Below are 21,932 nucleotides of genomic sequence, written 5' to 3'. Positions count from 1 at the left end.
GTATTCGCCATTGCGATGGTCGTCCGGATGGTAGCGTCGGTGCGCTCTCTGGGCGAACCTAAATGGTATCTTGCGAAATAGAATGATATCATTAATAATGCACTGTTGTGTGAAGTAACAAGCAATAAATGGAAATGCACTGAATTTTGCTTAATAAAGGTTTGATGAATATTACGAATCGGCAAAATGGAAACTCGATTTTTTTTTCTCTCTTTCTCGCTTTCATATTCTCTCATTTTTCTGTTTTTTCTCTTGATACAAAATATGTATATTGTAATTGATGTGATTGTGCAGTTTTTAGTTTGACATGTATTTCTTTTTTTTTTTTTTTTTTTTTTTTTTATGATTAACGTTTTTCATTTCACACATACTTTTGTGAGGACAAATTTACTGTAGAATTTTTAGCAATGAATATTTTTTTTTATTTGATTCTGCTCGCGAAAAGTTAATCGAATTCTGTCATGAACATGGTGAAGTATTAAAAGTGGGGAGAATATTATCCATAGCTGAAAAACGGGTGGTTTCATCATTTTTACGCGATACAATCGGCAGAATTTATGCTGTATCGAGTCGAAACTCTGCCGAACAGAATATCGATCTCATTTCATTTGTAATTCACGAGCGCGCTCGTGATCTTTACTTACAGTTTTGCATATACGCCGCGACTCTTTTTTTTTTTTTTTTTTTTTTTTAAGGATTTATTTTCCGGAAGATGTTGCTTCCGAGATTTTTCAGGGATTAATTTCCCCAGGGATTGCGTTGCTCATCCAAGACCGGGGAATGCTCCATTCGTTACTAAAGTTGTTCGAGTGTGACTCGCTCGTGTCGTGACTTGCGCAAAATGCAAGATGTAGCAAGAAGACTTAGAGCACTCTGAAAGTTGTAAACTTTCTCTGAATTGACTTACAGATTGTATCAGTCAAGTTAAAAAGAATGGTAGTAATTTCAATGTTGCACGCAGACATTAATATATAATTTCTTGCTTTCTACAATACATTAAAAATTAAACTTGTTCCCTAAATTTATCAAAATTGCTTTAATTGTTGAAAAACAGAATTTGATGTAATATTTAAACATCTTATCCTAAACGCTACACTTTTAATACTTGTAATAATTTCATGCTGGAAATATTATAATTAGTGCGCCTCTACTAATTATAGCACTCCTAATTATAATGAACGTACACGTTAATCCGATCGTGTTTTCATTTCATTATGAGGAACTGCATAGTCAAGGATTCATATTTTAATTACTTCTCATTTAAGGATAAATGTTTGCATTTTTTAATTTTTCTTGCAATACGAGTTGAGAGTTAAAATGCATTATTATAGTGAGAAAAACGAACCTTACGTTATACGAATAAAACATTATTAAGAATAATAACCCTATCTAGTTAAAAAAGCGATCTATCCCGATCGCTAAATTAAACTTGCCATGGAGACGCGTCCTAATGTTAGAGTTTTAATACTATCCTAGAATTACTACCGCGCGCGCGTGAAAACTTTGGTAATTTTTTAAAAGTAAGAGAACAGGCCGCTCTCTCTTTTTTTTTCCTTTTCTTTTTTTTCGAAGAGCGTCTCTCGCCCACTAAAACGCGGTCAAATGTAAAAAAGTTTCCAGAGTGAGATCGCAGCAACTTTCTTTTACTACATCCGGCTACGTCTTTAAAAGGCGTCGGTAAACGCGTCTGCCCCGCAATTGCGAACCGTCGCGATATCGTTTTGGCAGAATCTCGAGCACGTGCCTGAAAACACAACGTATTTCGCCCAAGGAACATTAAGGCGGAAAGGGGAGAGGGGAGGGATGGGCGATTCTAATCATTCTTTTACGGCACGTGGAAATTTTTACGCCCTCCGCAATTTGCTGCTCCTGCTGCTGCTCCGGCAACAATCCTGAAAAGTTTCGCCCTCTCGCGCTCGCACGGAAACTTTGTCTACGATTCTCACGATCGTCGTAGACGATGTCGTCGACGATGTCGTCGTTGTAGCCGATGATGGAAGGAGCCAATGAAGTTTGGCGCGCTCGTAACATTGTGCGTAACATTCAGCTGAGAAAATTTTTGCCGCAGCAGCCACAGTAGCCGCGTATAGATCGATATCGTGGTATCGATATATGGTTGAAAATATGCGAGGTCGCAAGATGGATCGAGAAAGTTACGCGACGACGGTAATCGTCGAGGGACAAAACTTGGTAAATTGTTCACTGTTTGTCCGTTTTATAGACTTTGACGTACTTGTTAACATAGGTGATTTTTCGAAGAAATTTTTGCATCTATGCATCTCAGAAAGTATCTTCATCTTTATCACCAAAGTATCGTAAGGTGTGTTTTTATTAATTTTTGTAATATTTTTCACGTACGAGGAAGAGAAAGGAGAGAGAAACGGAGTATTTCAATTAACTTGCCGTGCTTTGTAAAGTATAAAATAGAGAAAAAAAGCGCGTCGATTAAAGTTGAAAAATGATTTCTCAACACAATATTGTCTCCTCCTTACCTGTTGTCAGCGAATTGCAATCCGCGCACGTAGTTCTCGCCAAAGTGACAAGGACCGGTAGGGACTCGTACGTGACAAGAGTGAAGGTTTTTCATCGACTGTGCAAGGTGAACCCGGGAACGGAAAGGGATGGATAGAGAACGCCGGCGCTCCCGAACTAATTATTTTTGATCCCGGACGGGCTCGGACCCGAGCACACAATGGCCAACGGGGTTTCTTTTGTAACCGGGCGCGATTAATTCCGCGCGCAACGTTACCCCGGGGACTGCTCGTCTCGGTCCGAACTCCGTCCACCTCCCTCGTTCGTGGTCCCCTGTTGGATTTCTCGACGATCGAAAAGCCCGTTCGGCATGCAAATCTGCGCACAGTCACCGGGGAGTACCATTAAGGTTTTCAAACAATCTTTTCGTATCCGAACGACCATCAGCTTCTTCGAATCGCGTTTTGCTTCTTTTCCGTCTAATGCAATGGCAAAAAAGAAACATTTATTTTGCAGTTCCGTCAACCAGACAAGTGATCAGAAATTGTCGATGAATTTCTAATAAAATTCTTAGAAATAAAAGGAGGAATAAAACAGTATATAATATGTCAGATAATAAAAATGCATAATAGAGAGAGTAAGAGAAAGCGTTATGAAAGATTGATTTTACGCGAAAATATATCGACAGTACAGAAGACAAGATGAAACCGGGCTTGAGTTTACCAATGTTTTGTATCAATAAATATCATTTATGTTAGCTTGCATCAATATTCGCGTGCACATTGAATATCGTAGTCGATAACTCTCCCGTTGTCTCGCATATCATGATTTTTCAGTTCAATTTATGTAAATAGTACTTGTCTACTTCTCAAAACAAACAACCAATATGAATTCACATTGTCAATAAATTCTTTACGACTGAATATTTATCTTTCTCGTGTAATTATTTTATCTGTTCGATAAAATAAAAAGATGATTATTTTCATTGCAATTGTGAAAGTTCTTAAGAAATATGTATTCTGTTTTATCAATGCATTTATTCGAGCATCTCATTGATTCTTCTATTCGTAGAATCTATTTTTCCAATTCTTTGCAATAAAAGAAAAAAATTTTGCGTTTTTATTGATTATGAGATAAAATATACAAAAATTATTCAAAATTAATAAATGTCAATGTGATTTGTAGTAAAATCGTGTTGACTTGTATAAAAAAGTTAATGAATTATTAATTGCGTTGCAGCCGATTTATTTAAAATTTTTTTACTTAATTCGCGATATCAGAATAATGATAATTTAATCATTTATGTTGACAGGCATTTAGCGTAATGTCTTTTATAGGGATATTAATGCATTATTGAATAGCTTTGTGCCGGTTGATTTTTCATCAATGACAACTGACTGATCGAAAATGGCAGTCTTAAAACATGATGAAATAACACGGTGAAATTTATCAGTGAAATATTTTGCTTCGACAACTTATCGCACGAGTTATTTAACAAATGAGATTAATGATGCCATCGTCTGAAGCGACTGTAACAACGAGATAACAACAATGCATTGTTGTAAAACTTAATCCCAACGCGTATACAATCTGTAACGGGACGTAATCGTGTCAATTATTCTTCTACGGCATTTATCTTGTGTCTCTCAGGTTTTACAATGGCAATCCACGTGTGTGATTTTGTAACACACCCGCCATTGATTCCGACTTGCATTCACACCGGAAACGTAATCGCAATACTCATATATATCGCGAATGCGTATCTCACTGCAGTCCTTTTGTCCATAGCCACGTTTCGTCGATTCTCGACGATAAATTGTGTTGTATGAAGCCCGTAGAAGAGCGAATAGATTTGATTCCAGGACTGTCAGATAAGCGAAATTCATGGAGGCTTCGAGAAACGTAGAGCGCGAGCGCGAGCGCGAGCGCGATTGTAGAGTATCGACAATTTATTTTCCTGTACTCGCAATAGAATGTCTACGTAAGTAGTACGAGTCGACCGCAATACCGACGGAAGCCCGTCTTCCTCTTCTCGGCAGAGCACGTTCTGACTTATATATTAAGCCGCGTTGCACTCGCCGGAAAGACGGGAGATATTTTGCAAAATTGATGCACGCTCAATGCTCGAAAGTAATATTGCCATAAATAATGAATCATTTGCGGAAACATAATATTTCATATTTTAATTCAATTCATACAAATGCTAGATAATTCAGAGGCGATATTACGTATCCGGAAGAATATTCGCGTATTCTCGCGAGCCTAGAATGTCGTGTAATATCAACACGATCGCTCGTTCTCCTGCGAAAAAGAAGCTGCATCTCGAAAGAAGCTTCATTCCACGTATCGCTCATATAGGGTTGCAACCGGAATTTCTCTCGATACGCGCTGCCATGTTGGCGCATATAAAAGCTGAAGATACCGTATAAAAAACGCCAGCTACTGCCGCATTTATCCTCGAGCTTGGGATCCATGACGACGAGAGGGGTGTGCTCGCGCACTTATTCGACGATATACCGTCCGCGAGCTTTCAAGAGAATTGCATTAACAAGTCTAAAATAATTCTTCGGTTCGCGTAGTCTTTTCAAGATGCCAAAAAGAATCTCATCCCTGTATTTTGTTTCGCTTCTTCTCTTTCTACCATCTTGCGAAGAATTATCACGCAATTATTATTTGTATCATTTCAAAAAAGAATACTAATAATAATAATAATAATAATAATAATAATAATAATCCATACGTCTTATTATTGTTTAAAATATTTTCATTTTTAATAAGTATTTTTGATATTATCGTTAAAAATATATTTTATAGTAATAATATGTATTTTACCGATTTTTTTTTTTTTTTTTTTATTATATCTAACAATGAGTGTAGAAAATAATTTGAGTTACCGTTTTCTATTTGCTTCTTACGTATATATATTTATCATCATATCCGCGCAAAAATTTGGCACTATTTTATCCTTCTCTTTCATATATCTCTGTCTTTTTCTCCGTATCCATTTATCTTTCTCTTTTCTCTCCGTCTGTTTTATTTGCGCTTCTCGCAAGCAGTTTTGGCGGAGCACTTTGCCCGATAGCGAGACGAGACGATCGCGCGTCTTCCGAAAATCCGATTTCCGTCACGAGCGAGCTTAAGGCGATCGGTCGATATCGCGGGATTACTCGTGTAACTGCGGAGTGCTACACAGAGAGCACACGGCCCCCGTTTCCGTGTCGGAATGGTCATTTTTCGAGATAGACGCCGGGTGCGCGCTGTTTATCCAATTCCCTCTTCTAATGCATCGGACGTCCTTTGGCTAATGGCGCGGCAGGATCGTGCGGCGGTAGCTTCGTCGAATTCTAAACAGGTTTTCTCGTGTTCTACGGTTAAGAGTGGTACTCGCGATTCCTGCGTCACGATCAGAACGATAACGTTAAACATCGAAGACCGAAAGATCGAAAGTCGCATCTTATCGGTTCGCGAAATCGATGCTTTACGAAGAGTTACAGCCGTAGAGGAATCAACAAATAAAGAACTTGAATATAAGATGTATATCTCTATTTTATTTTTAAACGAAACAACAGAGAACAACTTTGTTTAATTCAAAACTTTGAAAATGAATATTTTGTCTTCATATTTTTTTAACCACTTGTATTAAAGTCAATGGTATTTTGGAGATTGATGGAATATTTTCTTTTATATGTTTTGGATTTTTTAAGGTGTTATTGGTCCGAAACCAAGATTTACCAAGAGATTTACTTGTTTATTAACAATATGGAAAGCGAGATATTTGTACTGGGGCAACCGTTTGAATTAGCAATTTATTCCGAGCTTTAAAGTCGGGACTTTTCTCGGTTTTGCGGAAATTTACAAAAACCAGAAGCAGCGAAACAGAAGGGGATATCGCGCGTGCTGAATTAATTGTTGGACATCTTAGCGGTGCGATAACACCGCTAAGATGGAGGAACCTGTTAATTTCCTGCCGCGTTGAAAATACGGCTATTTTATGGTAATTAATCTTAAAGCGAGATGTTACAAGCTTTTTATATCTTAATTATGCATCGTCTCGACGTAATACATTTCAATGAGAACTCGCGTTGTCATACTACTGTCAAACTATGAATTAATTGAGATGAAAGAGATTATATCAATAAAAATTATACATGTATTAAAAGGACAATTTTTGCAGCATTTATTACATTGTAAAGATAGATGATGAATTATAAATATATACAATATAAAAGCGCCCCTTCAGTATGATATCAAATTTTAAAAAATTTTAATATTTTAAGAGTTTTTTTTATCGTCGCGAAATAGATCTGAAAATATCTTCCAAACCAATCTTAAATAATAAAAAATTTAAATTGTGAAAATTCTCATCAAAAGTGAGAACATGATGAATTTTATTTAAAGATCATATATATATTATTTGAATATATTTTCGTCGAGACAGAAAAACGAAGAGAATTAAATATTTACAATTTCGATTATATAGCGATAAATATAAAAGCACATTATAAATTATTAAAAAAAGCACAAATTCACGCGTTTAACAGCCATTAGATTATATCCAAGAGTATTTGTCTTGCGATATAGATGCAGACGCATTTGACTCGAATGAAATAAAGCTAATGGTTCCTTCTCTAATGCCAAGAGGTTTGCCGTTCTTTTTTCGAATCGCACGAGTTCTTTGAAAGTAACAGACGGAACCAATTTCTAATAGTTTCTTTCATCTTGCCTTTTACGACGCATTCTTTTGTGAAGTAACGCCGCCGTGCGAAAATATTCGTTCTTCAGACTTATTTTCGTATTTTGATGAAACTAAATTTTTCAACACTCAACTTGAATTACCTAATTTGAATATGAAGTTCAATGATGTTTTATTAACATATATTATTCATGCTTATATTTCCATCTCTAATTTACGAAATGTCACACAGTTTCTTCGTGTTTATGTTTGAATGCATTGCAACGGAGAAAAAAGCAATATTGTAATTTACTCCAAGCAAATTAGTAATTTCTGACAAAAAATCAATAGTTTTTCATGATGGAAATAAAAAAAAGAAATATATTATGCAAAGACACGATGTATTATGACAGATATTACCGCAATATTTGCAATCGATAATGATATCTATCAAAATTATATGTATATACGTTTACCAGATTTAAACTTTAATAAGGATTTATTTCTATGCCATTTCATTTTCGAATATCGATTTGTGTTAGATGGTATGACTAGTTTATATTTTAGTACATCGCATTAATGATTCATGTCTGCATGTATATACCATGCATATGTATATCATGTGTATACCGTCAATTTATAATAAACATTAATAATTTGTTGCGACAAAAATAAAAATATTCACAAAATTGATACATATTTAACAGAAATAAATCGATACTTATCAATGATCTTATCAAGCGCCATGTTATTAAAATTAAATTTCCATTTTTAATATATAACATTTACGAATTTGTATTACTGTTATAGTTATAAAAGAGCTTAACTACTTATAATAGTTATGAAAATTTTAAACTACTTACAAGTAATAGTAAAGCAGATTTAAAATAAACGTCTTGAGAAATCTTTGATCCCGTACAATGTGAAATGGACGTATCTCGCAAGATACATTGTCGACTTTACGGCTAATGGTGGAACGAGGAACAGGTCGACAATAACGCGGTTTATGTGAAGAGCGGATCATAAATGCGCCTGGGTCGCGCAATAAAAAGGGACTCGCAATGCGAAAATTGTTATCGCGCGCGCGCGCGCGCGCGAAGGGTTGTCCCTGGAAGGACGATTCGGAAATGGAAAAGATTAGTGAGCCGGGGCTAAAAGGGAGAAGAGAGAAAGAGAGAAAACGAGATTGCAGCTTCGGTCACAATTGCATAGAATTCACCTGAGAGAGAAGAATCGCGCATAGGAGAGTGCTACCGAGTGCAGCCTCACTTGACTTCTCGATTTCCGTCAATCCTTCATAATAACCGGCTTTTTCGCAATCTCGAAAAGACGCCTCGCGGTGCCGATTATTTCACGAGTTTTCGCGCAATGAAGGCGACAATTGCAGCAAAATTGCAGCCGTCGTGCTAGGCGGGCTCCGAGTAAATCGGTTTTAGCGAGTCAGTGATTTGTGAAATGCGTAATTGTGCAAGGGCAAAAACGTCGTGGAAAAACGTCGGAGAGGCGGTCCCTCTTTTTCGCACGTTCGTCTTGAAAATTTATTTACTCCACGTAGTTTGGATCCGCGTCGTGTTGCCGGCGCGACCTCCCAATTAACTAGGAACGTATTTTCTCGCTTATAAAAGAGCGCGAGATGTTTTCTCGGTCTTTTGATTTTTGCGCGGGATAAGAATAAAATTTAGCGAGACGATCCGGAAAAGGCAGAAAAATATCGGCCGGAAGTTCGACTATTAATTCGAGATGGAGATATGCGAAATGGCAGTTGGCGGCTGAAATTTATGGTAATTCGGTTATTTGCATCATTCGTGATGCTCATCTCGATATCGCGACCGCCGACCGCCGACCGCCGACCGCCGCTCGCTCGGTCTGGAGAAAAGTTCAGTCCGCGTCATTCTCGAATCCCTTATTTGAATTTACAAAATGCGTTTGAAGGAGACTTGCTTGGGAAAAGTTACAACCGCCTCTTTCGTTTGATGGATCCGGGAAAATTTGTGCGTACAACCTCATCGCGGTTTCCAACGTTCTTACTTCTTCGACGACGCCGACGAGACTTTTAGTCTAAAACTCTGTTTTATCCTACTGATTTTTCTACTGACGAATTTATCGAAGTCGTACTGAATTTTTCTTCTTTTTATTCCGGATGCTTTTTCTGCATTTTAGCATTGTGAGAAAATCAAAGAAATTCTCGTATAAAAGGACACTTGTATCTCTATACTCTCCTCCAGTAATATTTAATTAAAATATTCGTAAAATTAATATCTATTATAAAATATCAAAAAATCATGTATTATGTTATTTTCAATTATATTTCTTAATTTCCTTGTCAATATTATATAAAGCTTTTGACATATATACGGAATGTTTTTGCTTAATCGAATCATTTTTATTAATTTTATCGCGCAAGCACGTCACTTAATATGTTAACATTTATTATACTTTTAATGGTAGAAATAATATTATTTGTACCAATGCTCGCTCACCGCGCGACAGTTTCCAATTAAAGAATAATATGATTTGCTTTATAATTTTTTAATAATTACCAGATAATTAATGGTACAATTCTTGATTATTATTGACTATTCGTTGACTCGTAATGCATCATTCGATTTATATAGCGGTTCTCTCGAATGACATTATTGATTGGAACGAGTGACGTTGTATCACAGTGAGCACTGCTGCACAATTTTCCTATTTACGAGCGATGTGTGCAGTCATGTAAAAAAGTCTGTAAAAAGTCTGAGCTCGTTATGGTGGCATCGTAATGGCAAGAATTCTAAGCGACTAAATCGTGAATTTGCGACAGCGGTGGCAGCAGCGACGATGACTCCAGAGAAAAGGAATGGCATCGCGATGGTGCGTACCGTTATTTTCTTAACGATTATCCTCACTCTTCGAAGAGGCTTCTTTTCTTTGACGTCGTCGCGAAAGAGAGAGAAGGAGAGACGCAGCTGCGGTTCCGCAGTATCCTCGCGTCGAATGGGGGTCTGTAAAAAAAAGTATAGCCAGCCCCATTGGAAGACCTTAAAGTCCGCGATGTATCTATTACGTCCGCCACAATTTCCGGCTAGAAGCTACGGAAGTTCGGAAAGAAGTTTTCGCGGCTACAGGGGCCACTTCCTACGCCCCAACTTGGTAATAGTTTTACGACTTTTCGGGCTTACGAGGTCGAGCCCTGCGCTCGCATCGAATTAGCGGCCGGGGACTTCCGAGCTCTTTTGAGTCCCGAAGTACCATGACCCGCCGCGAACAAAGCTTATCCGACGTTTCCCCGGGAATGAGGTGATTCTACAGGGTGTCCCGCAAACGACTTCGTGCCTTTCTTCTATAGACATTTTGAAATCGATATTTCTTCCTATTTGCAGTTTGATGTTTCCTCCTATTTGCCTCTGACACTGCGAGAACTTAATAATAATGAAAAAAATCACAAGGAAAATGCCTTGTTGCAAATTTTTTCAAATTTAGGTAACAAAGTTATATATTAATCGCTCAAAAATGTGATGAGATGTTACAAGAAATTCTTCGTTTTTTTCGAAAAATTGTTACTAATATATATGAAGGCATTCTATCAATTTCCATGAAATTTTGCTTAAATATCGTTTTGTTAGATATCGCGCGCTTAAAAAAATATCTATAATTATTTTCTTTGAATAATAATTCATGTTTTCCTTTTTTTTTTTTTTCAGAAATATAGCAAAGTAGATTATTAAGTTTAAACTTAAGAATCCATTTTCCGTGACATTTATCTTTCGTGACCAAGCATTCTCTCCCCTTATACCTTCTCTCAACATGATATAACGATATAATATGACATAAAAACCGGAAAAGTTTCTGACGATGCGATATATTTTTCTTGTTCAACGCACTGAATTGAGGATATTCCGTATTGATTGCGTCGCAAAAGAAGCATGAAAACCCTAAGCTCCGGATTTCGTAGCGAAATTGATTATCGGCAAGCGATATTGGTGCACAAAAAATCGATTTCCGCGCAACGGATACATCAATCATAATCTACTTAGCTCGTGTAACTTTAATCACTTTAATCACTCCTTAATGGCACAATAAATGTACCGAATACATATCTTAATAATTGTATATTCACTGATTGACCTGATACAAATCTTAATTATTTCATTGCACATCTTTGCAATCGAATATCGACATAATTAGAAAATACGAAAATATAAAAATACGTTTCTCTAGAATAAAATAGAATTATTTTACTTTTTTGGATAAAGATACGTTGTATATGTATTGTAATTTCGTATTTCTTATTATAGAATTAATTTTTGTACACAAAGATATAGTTTTTCACTATCTTTTTATATTTCAATTTTTTACTTTAATATTATCAGCTTGATGTCTAGTTTGCAAATAAAAATTGTATAAAAGTAAATTAATTTAAATTAGTAAAATGTTTTGTACGCATTTCTCAATTTTTGACATGTTTTCTTCATGTCATAATTCAGAAACTCCTGTATTTTCATCATTAAACATTTCATTTACAAGTAACAAGCATCGTACGTAGTTTGCGAGAAACAGAGTTAACGAGAGGAATAAATAAACTTGCTAAAGTAAACAGAGAAAAGGGATTTTGCGGACCGTGTGTGATCAATATATATGTAGCCAACAACAAACTCTCGAAAACAAACATTTCTTTCTTATTGTTCTAGCGGGTAACAACGTGAACGAGCCACCTATCCTGGAGGCCGGTGGATACCCCACGGGCTTGCCGCTCTCAGAATCGACCAAGGTCGGAACAGAGGTGTTCGTCCTGAAGGGCCACGATCCCGAAGGATCGCCGGTGAAATATGGCATACAACTCACGGACCATTTCGTCGTCAACCCGCGCACCGGTGTCATCACTCTGGCAAAGCCGCTCAATCGCGAGGTAAGGAAAAAAAAAAAAAAAAAAATGTCGATTGGTATAAAACAGCGGCGGTCTTATCGAAAGAAGCTTGCGCGCAAATTGTATGCAGCCCTTATTTGAGCGACCAGAGTCGATCTTATCTTGCTCGCGGCGCTCGGTGCTCGTATCGCAATATTCTACGTGCAGCTTTACCTACGTTACCATCGTTTATCTCCGCTAGTTGGTTTTTGATTTCTCAATTTCTTCTAGATTTTAATATAGACTGACTATAATATACAAAAATAGAGAGAGAAAGAGAGAGAGAGAGAAGAAAGATTTATTATATTTATACTAAGTTTTTTTTATTATTGTTATTATTATAATCAATATTGATGAAGACGATATTTTATTAAGATTAAATCTTTGAAAATTATTAAAGACAAGTGAATCATTGAAAACAAGTAAATCCAAATTACGAGAATTATTAATATATTTATATTAATATCTTAAATTATTTATATTAATATTACGAGAATTATTAATATATATATAATTGCCTTTCCCTGAGACAAGTCGAACAAGAATGACAAGATAAATTTAATCGAGTTTAGGGTCCATTTAAATGAACGCAAAATTAAAAGTCACGATTCTCTGAATATTTTTTTTTTTTTTTAATTAAGACTGAAGTGGTAAATTGATTAAGGTAAAAAAAGGAAATCGACAATTAAATTTAATTAACTTAGACTGTAGCTAGAAGCTGATTAAAAATTCATCTATTGGAACAGTTGATTACTTCGCTTTACTCTTGTTAAATTCATCCTGTTTAGTGGAGTTTCTTGTAGAGGTGTACACATGTTATATTTACATTACTTACAGTACTTACACTGCTGTAAAGTAAACAGCGTCATGAATACTGCTTATGAGGTTCATGCAACTACTTAAGTCCTAAGAGGGCACGCTTGAATTTGGCGACAGTGCCCTTATCTTCAGCCTGTCTTCATATCCGAAATGCAGGGAATAAATAAGTAATTATATAATAAGTTGTTATCAAACATATAGTAACACAGGTTAGGTTATTAAATATTTAGCATTTTAATTGCCTTGTATGAAATGATATGAAGTAAATATTTAAAAAACGATATTTTCAATTTCAACAATAATTAATGTGAAATAACATAACATTATTAAGCAAATATTTATTTATTCTTCTTTTCATAAACATCCCGTATTTATGTCATGCATATAAAAAATTATGTTATCATTAATCCCCGAACGAATTAATTATATTTGTTTATTTTCTGTCTCGCAATATCGAAGCCGAGATGTAAATTTCATTTCTTCATTTTTATGCATCGTGTAAATATTTTATATCGAGCTAATTTTTTATTGTGACTATATCATAAACATTATTTTATTTATTGAAATTTGCAGTTTGTCCAATAATCATTACGTACATTTATTTGACAAAATCGTCAAGTGATCGAATAATATATAGTACGTTGTGACATATTCATGTTCGACTACGTTTTGCGAACAGCGCATCACTAATTTACGGAATTTAGGTTTAATCCCATCTGATCATATCTCTCCGAATCGTAAATATTAGCACGAATCGGTGCACGAGGGATCGATTGATTCGAATATGTTATAAGCTTCGATGCGACTAAATACAAATTGGATATTATTTGTACAATTTTACGGTAATCTCGGCATATCTGCACATATTTTTACATATTCCTGTTTCAATATAAACGTTAATTATTTTTTTAACATGCGACTATTTATTTTATAGAACGAGTAATTCTTGCGGAACCTTCGTCGATATTTAATTGCTATAAATAATTTTCGCAGAATATAATTTTTTTGTTTTTTTGCATTCGCAGTTTCATTTTATATACGAGACATTTTTAACAATCTGACAAGATGCTATTCTAGAAACTATCCTAGAAAAACATTTGGAGAAAGATATTTTTCAAGAAAAATCTGACCGTGTTCGCGCAAAATAGCGACGAAGATTACGAAGGATATCGTAGATATTTGGCACGAAAGCACCTGCGCCGCCGGTTAGATTCATCTTTGTTGTAGCAGTCGATACAATCGGCACCAATTCGGAAACGGGCTTGTCAGCTCTTGGAGCGTGAAACAAATGTCGGAAATTTTCCGTGGCCGTATGTACGTGTCCGCGGTGGATTCCCAACGGCGTTCTCGTTCGATCGTTGTCGCAATCGGCGGCATTTATACGCCCGGTATACCCGATGTCGCTCAATGCGATTAATGCGATTACGTTGTCCCGGGGACACATAATGCAACTGTCGCATCCATGGATTTTCGTACGTTGACCCGCCTAGCGCGCCGATCCCCCATTGATTTAATCTAGCTAAATAGGTTTGGGCCGGCTCGCACGCGCTTACACTAATTCCCGAATGCGTGTATAATATGAGGGTGCATTAGGCGAGATTCGCACCACGTCTCCCTTTTATGGTTAAAATTAATAAACGGCTACACTCGAATCTCAAATCCGTTTACCTACGAGACACTGCACGTGCAAACGTTTGATGAAATCTGTTTCGATATAATTATCAGTGGGAATAATTAATGTATATAATATCGTTATCTTTGTGAATTGTCCTGCGAAAATAATATTAAATCTGTCGTTTCGATATATTTATAAAGAAAATATATGAATAAAAAACAAAATGTGAAAAATAAAAAGATTTTTATAACTTCTGGGACAAAAACAAAATATTAAATAACCAGTAAATGATTAATGCAATTGATCGCGTTTTAAAAAGCTTCTAACTTTTAATAATAAGGAAAATTGATGGACCTGTACTTTTATCGATTGGAGCAATCAATTATTTTCTCTCTCGTCAGAGATAGAAACGTCATATCTTTTAATAAAGAATTTTTTAAATAATTAAACAATACGATTCTTTATGTTGGCAAAATGTTTTGTTCTGTTATGTCAACTATTTGTACTATATCTATTCCCATCGCTAGAGATTCAGCAAACCGAGAACCGGCGGTTCGGAACCACCTCGTCTTTTTCGTCTCCCAAGGGTGTGCGGTGCCGTGCCGTTTCTGGAAGTCATGAAAAATCAACGCCGATAAAGTTCGTTCCGACAAAAGTTTCGAGGTCCCCGAACCGCAGGCGAGCGATATACTAGCCCCGACAGCCGATCGTGGATACACATTTAGAAGTTCGGAATCTCGTGGACGTCGCATAATGTTTCATCCATAATTTCGCCAATCGACTCTTGAAGACTAGGTCAGATAGAATTTGACACGTTCAAACGTAAACGAATCTTTGAATCGCTGATGCGATAAAATGATATGACAGGATCGAGATGGAGTCTGTCTATATTGAAGAACAAAATCGAATACACAGTGTTGTTTTAAAAACTTATAACATTAATTATTTTACTAACGATGATAATATATTTTTTATATTTATATAGTACTTTATATATATATATATATATATATATATATATATATATATATATATATATATTTTTTTTTTTTTTTTTGAGAGGAAGAATATCTTTTTCATGCTCGTTCCTTTCCACGTGTAATGCAAGTAATTTAGATTTACATTTTAGTAACAAAGGAAATTTTACATGAATCCACCTCTCAAAGGCGAAGAAGCTAGGAGGAAAACTTGCACATTGCAGAAACGTTGTGCAACTCGAGAGATGCTGCACGATGTATGTGCTCCGTGAAGGAGAAATTAACCAAAGCACGTACAAGACCCACTTGACTTTATAACGTGAAAGGATTTCCGGGTTCATTTGAATACGTCTAATTATTAAAGAGAAAAAGAAAAAAGAGATCGAAACCTGCTCTACAATTTTTTATTTAACGACAAAAAAATCGTATCTCGCGTTCATCGTATCTTTTGTTCTCAAATTTTATTGCGATTAAATATTGTTTGGCAATAATAGTTCGAAAAAAAGATTTACCTGTTGCCGAAATATACGTCACGAGTATAAATTAATGCGAATTGTTCGAAACAAAGTCGCACTTACAGAATATCGATAAAATTAAAAAAATATCAACGGAGGACTGTTACAAATAATAAATGTGTGTATATTGGAGGATGGCCATGCTATGTAATAACTATTTACTCGGGAACAATTAAAAATAATTGCTTTCGGTGGGAAAAAAATATCGAGATAGCGAACACGGACAAATCGATTACCTGGAGCTCGCTCGTTTGGTACCAACATTGGTATCCTTTTTTTTTATATTTTCTAGTATCGTATTTTTGTACGTTTTCTCTTTTTTTTAGTGAGTGTATTGGGGACGCGAGTCTTTTGATTGCGGCATCGAAATAACGGGCGCAAAAATCTCGGCGTTCATCGGGATTAATCGAAACTGTTCACCGGGTACAAAGGCCGCAGAAAAATCACAGTTATTTTGATTCTCCTTTAGTTTCTGATGGACAGCAACGCATACAAAAACAAACGGTCCGCTAACGTTGTTTCACCGGAACAATCGAACTGGAAAATAGTAGCGATGTAGCGTTACTGCTTTAAGGGAAAGCAAAGCTCCCGTACCACATGATCGGAGCCAATCATGCGAATTACGTGATTCTCGCTTTGCGAGGAGAAGGTAACGCTCGCACACGTACTAAAAGCGATTATTATTACACGTCGCGCTAGCTTCGACGGTTTTCCGCGGCTTGGTTTAATTACAAAAATATCATCACCGCGAAATAGAAGGGGCGAGATCACGGAACGCAAAACGCGTCTGCATTTTACATGGCACATGTACGGGGTTTTTATATGTAATTATAATATATAAAATTGCATATAAAACGCAGTCTATTATTATTTCGCTGCAAGCCGCAAAATTATACCGTATTATCTTAGCGACTATCCATATATCTTATGCGCCATAATGCAGGGACACCATTTACGTGACGGACTTTCGCTTCTCAGGAGCGCGTAAGCTCATTAGCTGCGGGTTACTATCCTCTTGCTCAAGAAGACTGAAATAACACTGTTGTAATATCACGCTGTAAATGAGTAAATGGTGCTCACGCTTTTTCGTTAATTTCATCATAAATCATTATCAAATTTGTAGCTAAATTATTCTACAAATTATACAGAGTGTTTTAAAAATTTGCCGTTAAAATTACGACAACGCATAATTTTCAAGACATTCTGCATAAATGTTAATCTATTTACATAAATCGAAAAAAAGTTATCGCACTAGGATGAAAATAAATGAACTAATTGTTGTAATTATTTATAAATGATAATTGATTTCAGCGGATCGCAACGTCAGTTAATTATCGTTCTCTCTACTGATCGACCAATTAAACGCAAACGTAAATAACGTTGATAACCGCGGATAAAACATGATTGTGGCCAGCGGAATGGTCAACCATATGCAAATACACAACACTTGTTCGTGACTGTGACAAATTCAGGCCTGCCGGATTTGTTGTTTAACAAAGTTTTATCGTCGCCGTCACAAGTTATTATGGTCATTCGCAATGGCCGTTGTCGTTTCTCGTGCTCGCCACTGGAACACGTTTGTCAAACTCGCTCGAGATGAACGCGGCTGTACGAAGCAATAAAGCTAACTGCTAATTCGGTGTTCGTTAAAGTTCGAACTGTTGTTGCTGATCGGATCGCGATTCGATTACATCGGGGACGATAGCGATATTTTTCGCTCGGTGAAATCATGATTGAGATCGCCCATTGAGATTAATCTCGTCGCGAATCACATCGGAGGAGTATAAATGTATCACGTTATTCGCGCGAATATCCACTGCAAAATATTTCGAAATAAACAGCGAAGGATCTTTTACGATTATTTAATATCATTGTAATTATACGCTAGGCGATCTCGTTAGCGAAATTAATAGAATTGTAAATTTCAGCGACTAAACTGAAATTAAAGACAGTTATTTAACGTAGGTTACAACGATCGTAATATAACAGTGCTAATAACAGAACTAAGTCGTAGTTCGCGACACGTCAATCATTTCGCGGCTACAGTGGCAGCGCAAATTAATTTCGAGTTTCGCACTTGGTGGATTTCCGTATTTCTGTACGCGTCAAACGTAATGAGTAAATGTATTTACATTGGCGTTGGTTCTAACATTTCATGGAAATATTAAATACTATTATCAGAAAATCAGAGATATAAATAATAACTACGATCTTTTGAGTTGACTTGAAATATAATCTTAAGTTAAACAAATATATAACATAATGCATATAGCATAAATTGCAAATTTATTTTTATTTAACAAATTTAAAATTACAAGGAGATTAATCTTGAAAATTGGAAAATTATGTGATACAATACATAATTTTTCTTGAAATTTCTACTGATAAAAAAATAGATCTCAAACTCGTCAGAGAATCTGTCGTCGAGATTAAAATTGTTAATCACAATTGTGCACACAAAAACAATTATTATAATTATACTGTTAAATCAGAGAGATGAAGAGAAGCTATCGAGATTTCCGTTCGAGGGTGCAAAATAAATTGCGAACCCTCGCACTTGGCTTCGAGTCTCGACGAATGGATCTCGAGAAATGGCGAACGTTTCGATTCGTGTATAATTAATTATCGCTTTGGAAAGAATGAGACCGGAAGAGGGAAACTCTTTCGAAGGAGAGTTTGTTGGATGCTTACTTTCGTCGAAAGGGAATCGGATACGAGGCGCCACTTTTTGGCCATAAATTTCGGCACGTTTATGCAGAGGCGTTTTTCCCGTATAAATGAAAAAGGCAAGCGCGGAAGGAATATGGATGGACTTTCCCATTTCAAGCACGTAGCGATCGTAGCTCTCGTAACTTTCCAACTAATTCTAAAGCGTGAAAAGGCGCGGATACACGTGACGGGAGGGGTGGAGAAAAGAGCGGAAGACTATAAGGGGAGAAAAGGGATCGGAATCGCGAACCAGAAATTCGGTGTCAGCCGGTGCATCGACTTCATATTTGTTGCCGAAGTGAAAAGTGGTATAAGAATGTCGCGGCACCGCGTGTCGCGCTTTCTTTGACTTTCAGAGACCTGGCATCCATACTTGAACCACTGGCACAGCAGGTGGATAGAAGGGACATCGTAAAGCGAGATCATATTGTATCAGAGGGGTTCTAAAAAGAAATTTGACCGAATATTTCGAAAATTCAAAAAATGTCAAAGATATTAGAAACTTTTTTAGATATTTTTTTTTTTTTTTTTTTTATTTATATCGTACAAAAAAAAACTTATATTGGGGTTGAGATAGATTACGAAAGTATGTATCATATAGAGAGACTTTGATTAATTAATTACTTTTACGCAGAAAAATCAAATGTACATATTGAAAAAAGAATTACGGATAAATTAAGGTTTTTACGCGATGTTGGTATATACTTGTGTTTTCGTTCTTATGAGCTATTTATGAAAATGTGACGAGCAGAAATGATTTATTATACTGAAATAATGCATAAGAATATTGTTCAATTTGTCCTTTGTCGAAACGAATAATTGAAGCAGCCTGCCAATAATTTGCCGTAACTTGCTCGATGCATTATAAAGCTAATATATATATATATATATATATATATATATATATATTAAAGAACTCGAAGTAAAAAGGAAAATCGATATCCTATAATTGGTTTGATATTCGATTAATTATTCTGACGCATATAATTTTATTATCGCCTATGCATATATCTAACTATCAAGTGTATCTAACAATAAGTCAATCAGTTTGTTTTAATCTGGGTTTTACAAACAAATTGGTTACCGAAATATACGATAGCTGAATTTACCCGTATTCGATATAAAACATTTACTGCTTACAATTAATTTTCATTTTTATATGAAAATTCATAAAAGGAAAAAAATATATTTATAATTATCGTAGATATACGTGAGATTTATATACATTAAAACTTATAGATATTTTCTATGAAACAATACTAATTAGGATAAATAAAAAGTGCAAAAGTAAGATTAATAAACGTTCGCTAATAAAATAGCAAGAATTTCGGGTAATGTTTGAGCATTACTTGAATTCGGACCGTGAGAGATTAACGAGTTCTTCGTGCATCGCATAGCAATATTTTTCTAACAATCCAACTGCAATTTAATCGTATTCCCATTACGAACTTTTCTGGCTGCAAAGTGGAAGAATGGCTCCTTATCCCCGAAGTCGTTTGGATCCTCGAGTCTCGCAAACTAAGTTTAAACCGTAGATTACGCCTAGTAATAGTTCGGTTTCTTATTTCCATTCAATATCGATAATTATACCATCGATTAATGGATACAGTACTCCATTGTATTGCTAAAACTTTTTAAAAGCGTGATACATCAAGGATTTGGTTAAAAAAACATTTTCCGACAGATATAAATTACAATTTATTTTGTGATGGTAAAAAAATTGTTTGTTTCAAAATGTTATTCTGATTCTGTTTCAAAATGTTATTCTGATTCTGTTACATTGTATCGTAATTTCGCTATGATGCTACATAATGTCTCGCGCGTTTATAACCTGTGTTTTATTTCATGAAACTTCACCGTTTTTCGCATTGCATTTTGTACTTTACACTTAATTTCATTCCCTATTTACCTAATAGAAATAAAAATTCAAGAAAAGAATAATTGAAACTTTTTAATGAATCTCTAATTTTTATTAAAGAATGTTGTTTCTATTTTATCGTCGTGTTTAAAATACGAACGTAGGTAATTCACTCTTAATAAAAAAAAAAAAAAAAAAAAAAAATAGAAATAGCAAAAAATAATATTTTGAGAAAATAAATTTCAAAACTTAATAAAAATAAACAATTCGATCGTGCTTTGGAAATATTACAAAATTTGCTTCAGAGATGGGAAATAAATTTTATCCATTAATCCATCCGTTATTGTCTACAAACTCGGCAATAAAATCGAAAATCAAAATATTAGAAATAGCGAAAAATAATATTTTGGAAAAATAAATTTAAAAGTTTAATACAAATAACCGATTCGATCTTGCGTTGGGAATATTACGAGATTTGTTTCAGAGATGGAAAATAAATTCTATCCATCAATCCGTCCACTGTCTACAAGCTCGGTAATAAAATCACGATCGCGACGTATAAGCTCGACAATAAAATCGCGCTCTCGACGTACACACAATCTCGACTTTCTCTCTCGGTCTCGCTGTAATAAAATTGGGATTATTCGTAACGAAGTATGTACTTCCCGGCCGGAAAACAATGCATCGCCGATGGGTTTCTTTCTGTCTTTCTCTTGCATCGTACCGAAATGGCGAATCGCGCGCGCCCGCGATCTATCCAAGTGCCGTATAATCGTTCTTTTAGGAAAGCGGTCGATCGTCAAACAATCAGTGAATTTATTGAAAAAGTGCCACACACCTAATATACAATCCCAGCAACACACTGACGGCACAACAAGCACGCTGACGAAAGCAGAGCGCTGCCAGGAATGACTAGAAAGAGGCGGTTCGTTCATGGTCGATGGTCAAACTATCCACTATCCCCGATGCCGAGCAATAAAAGCATACCGTCAAGGCCTGATGCAGCTGGACAGCCCTTTGTACGGTAGATCGCAATGCGAATTTCCAAGCATTGTTTACGCTAACGTGCGCACGTGCGCGCGCACGCTACTGCTAGCCATCCGTTAAATAATTTCATTGCAACAGTATCCGACATTTACGCTATGCAATTGAATGGCTTTGTATAAATGGAAACGAGCGCACATTGACGCAAAAATGTGAGAAAATATACTTTTATGTACATATATATATATATATATATATATATATATATATATATATATGTGTGTGTGTGTGTGTGTGTGTGTGTGTGTATAGAGAGAATTTTTATATAGAGAAACTACGAACATTTCGCGATATGCATATGAACGTGGTGTTAAAAATATTCGCGAGGAAAAAACGGTTTCGTCACATAATTATGTGACGTAAATA

The 21,932-nt window shown here is 35.7% G+C and overlaps 1 protein-coding gene and 1 long non-coding RNA gene across 4 annotated transcripts in view; one reads left to right on the top strand and one right to left on the bottom strand.

Moving 5' to 3' along the window:
• Cad87a (cadherin 87A) overlaps positions 1-21,932 on the top strand; it is a 181,390-nt gene that overhangs the window by 131,763 nt on the left and 27,695 nt on the right. For all 3 annotated transcript variants that reach the window (XM_072904606.1, XM_072904607.1, XM_072904608.1), the window contains exon 5: positions 11,815-12,032. In XM_072904606.1, coding sequence (XP_072760707.1) covers positions 11,815-12,032 — 218 coding nt within the window. The remainder of the gene's footprint in view (positions 1-11,814; positions 12,033-21,932) is intronic.
• The window catches only part of LOC140672444 (uncharacterized), a 78,408-nt gene that overhangs the window by 39,624 nt on the left and 16,852 nt on the right, over positions 1-21,932 (bottom strand). The window lies entirely within an intron of this gene.

The sequence above is a fragment of the Anoplolepis gracilipes genome, chromosome 13 (assembly GCF_047496725.1).
Source record: "Anoplolepis gracilipes chromosome 13, ASM4749672v1, whole genome shotgun sequence".
NCBI lineage: Eukaryota > Metazoa > Arthropoda > Insecta > Hymenoptera > Formicidae > Anoplolepis > Anoplolepis gracilipes.
Note: the sequence above shows the minus strand (reverse complement) of the source record. Positions and strands in the feature narration are given on the sequence as shown.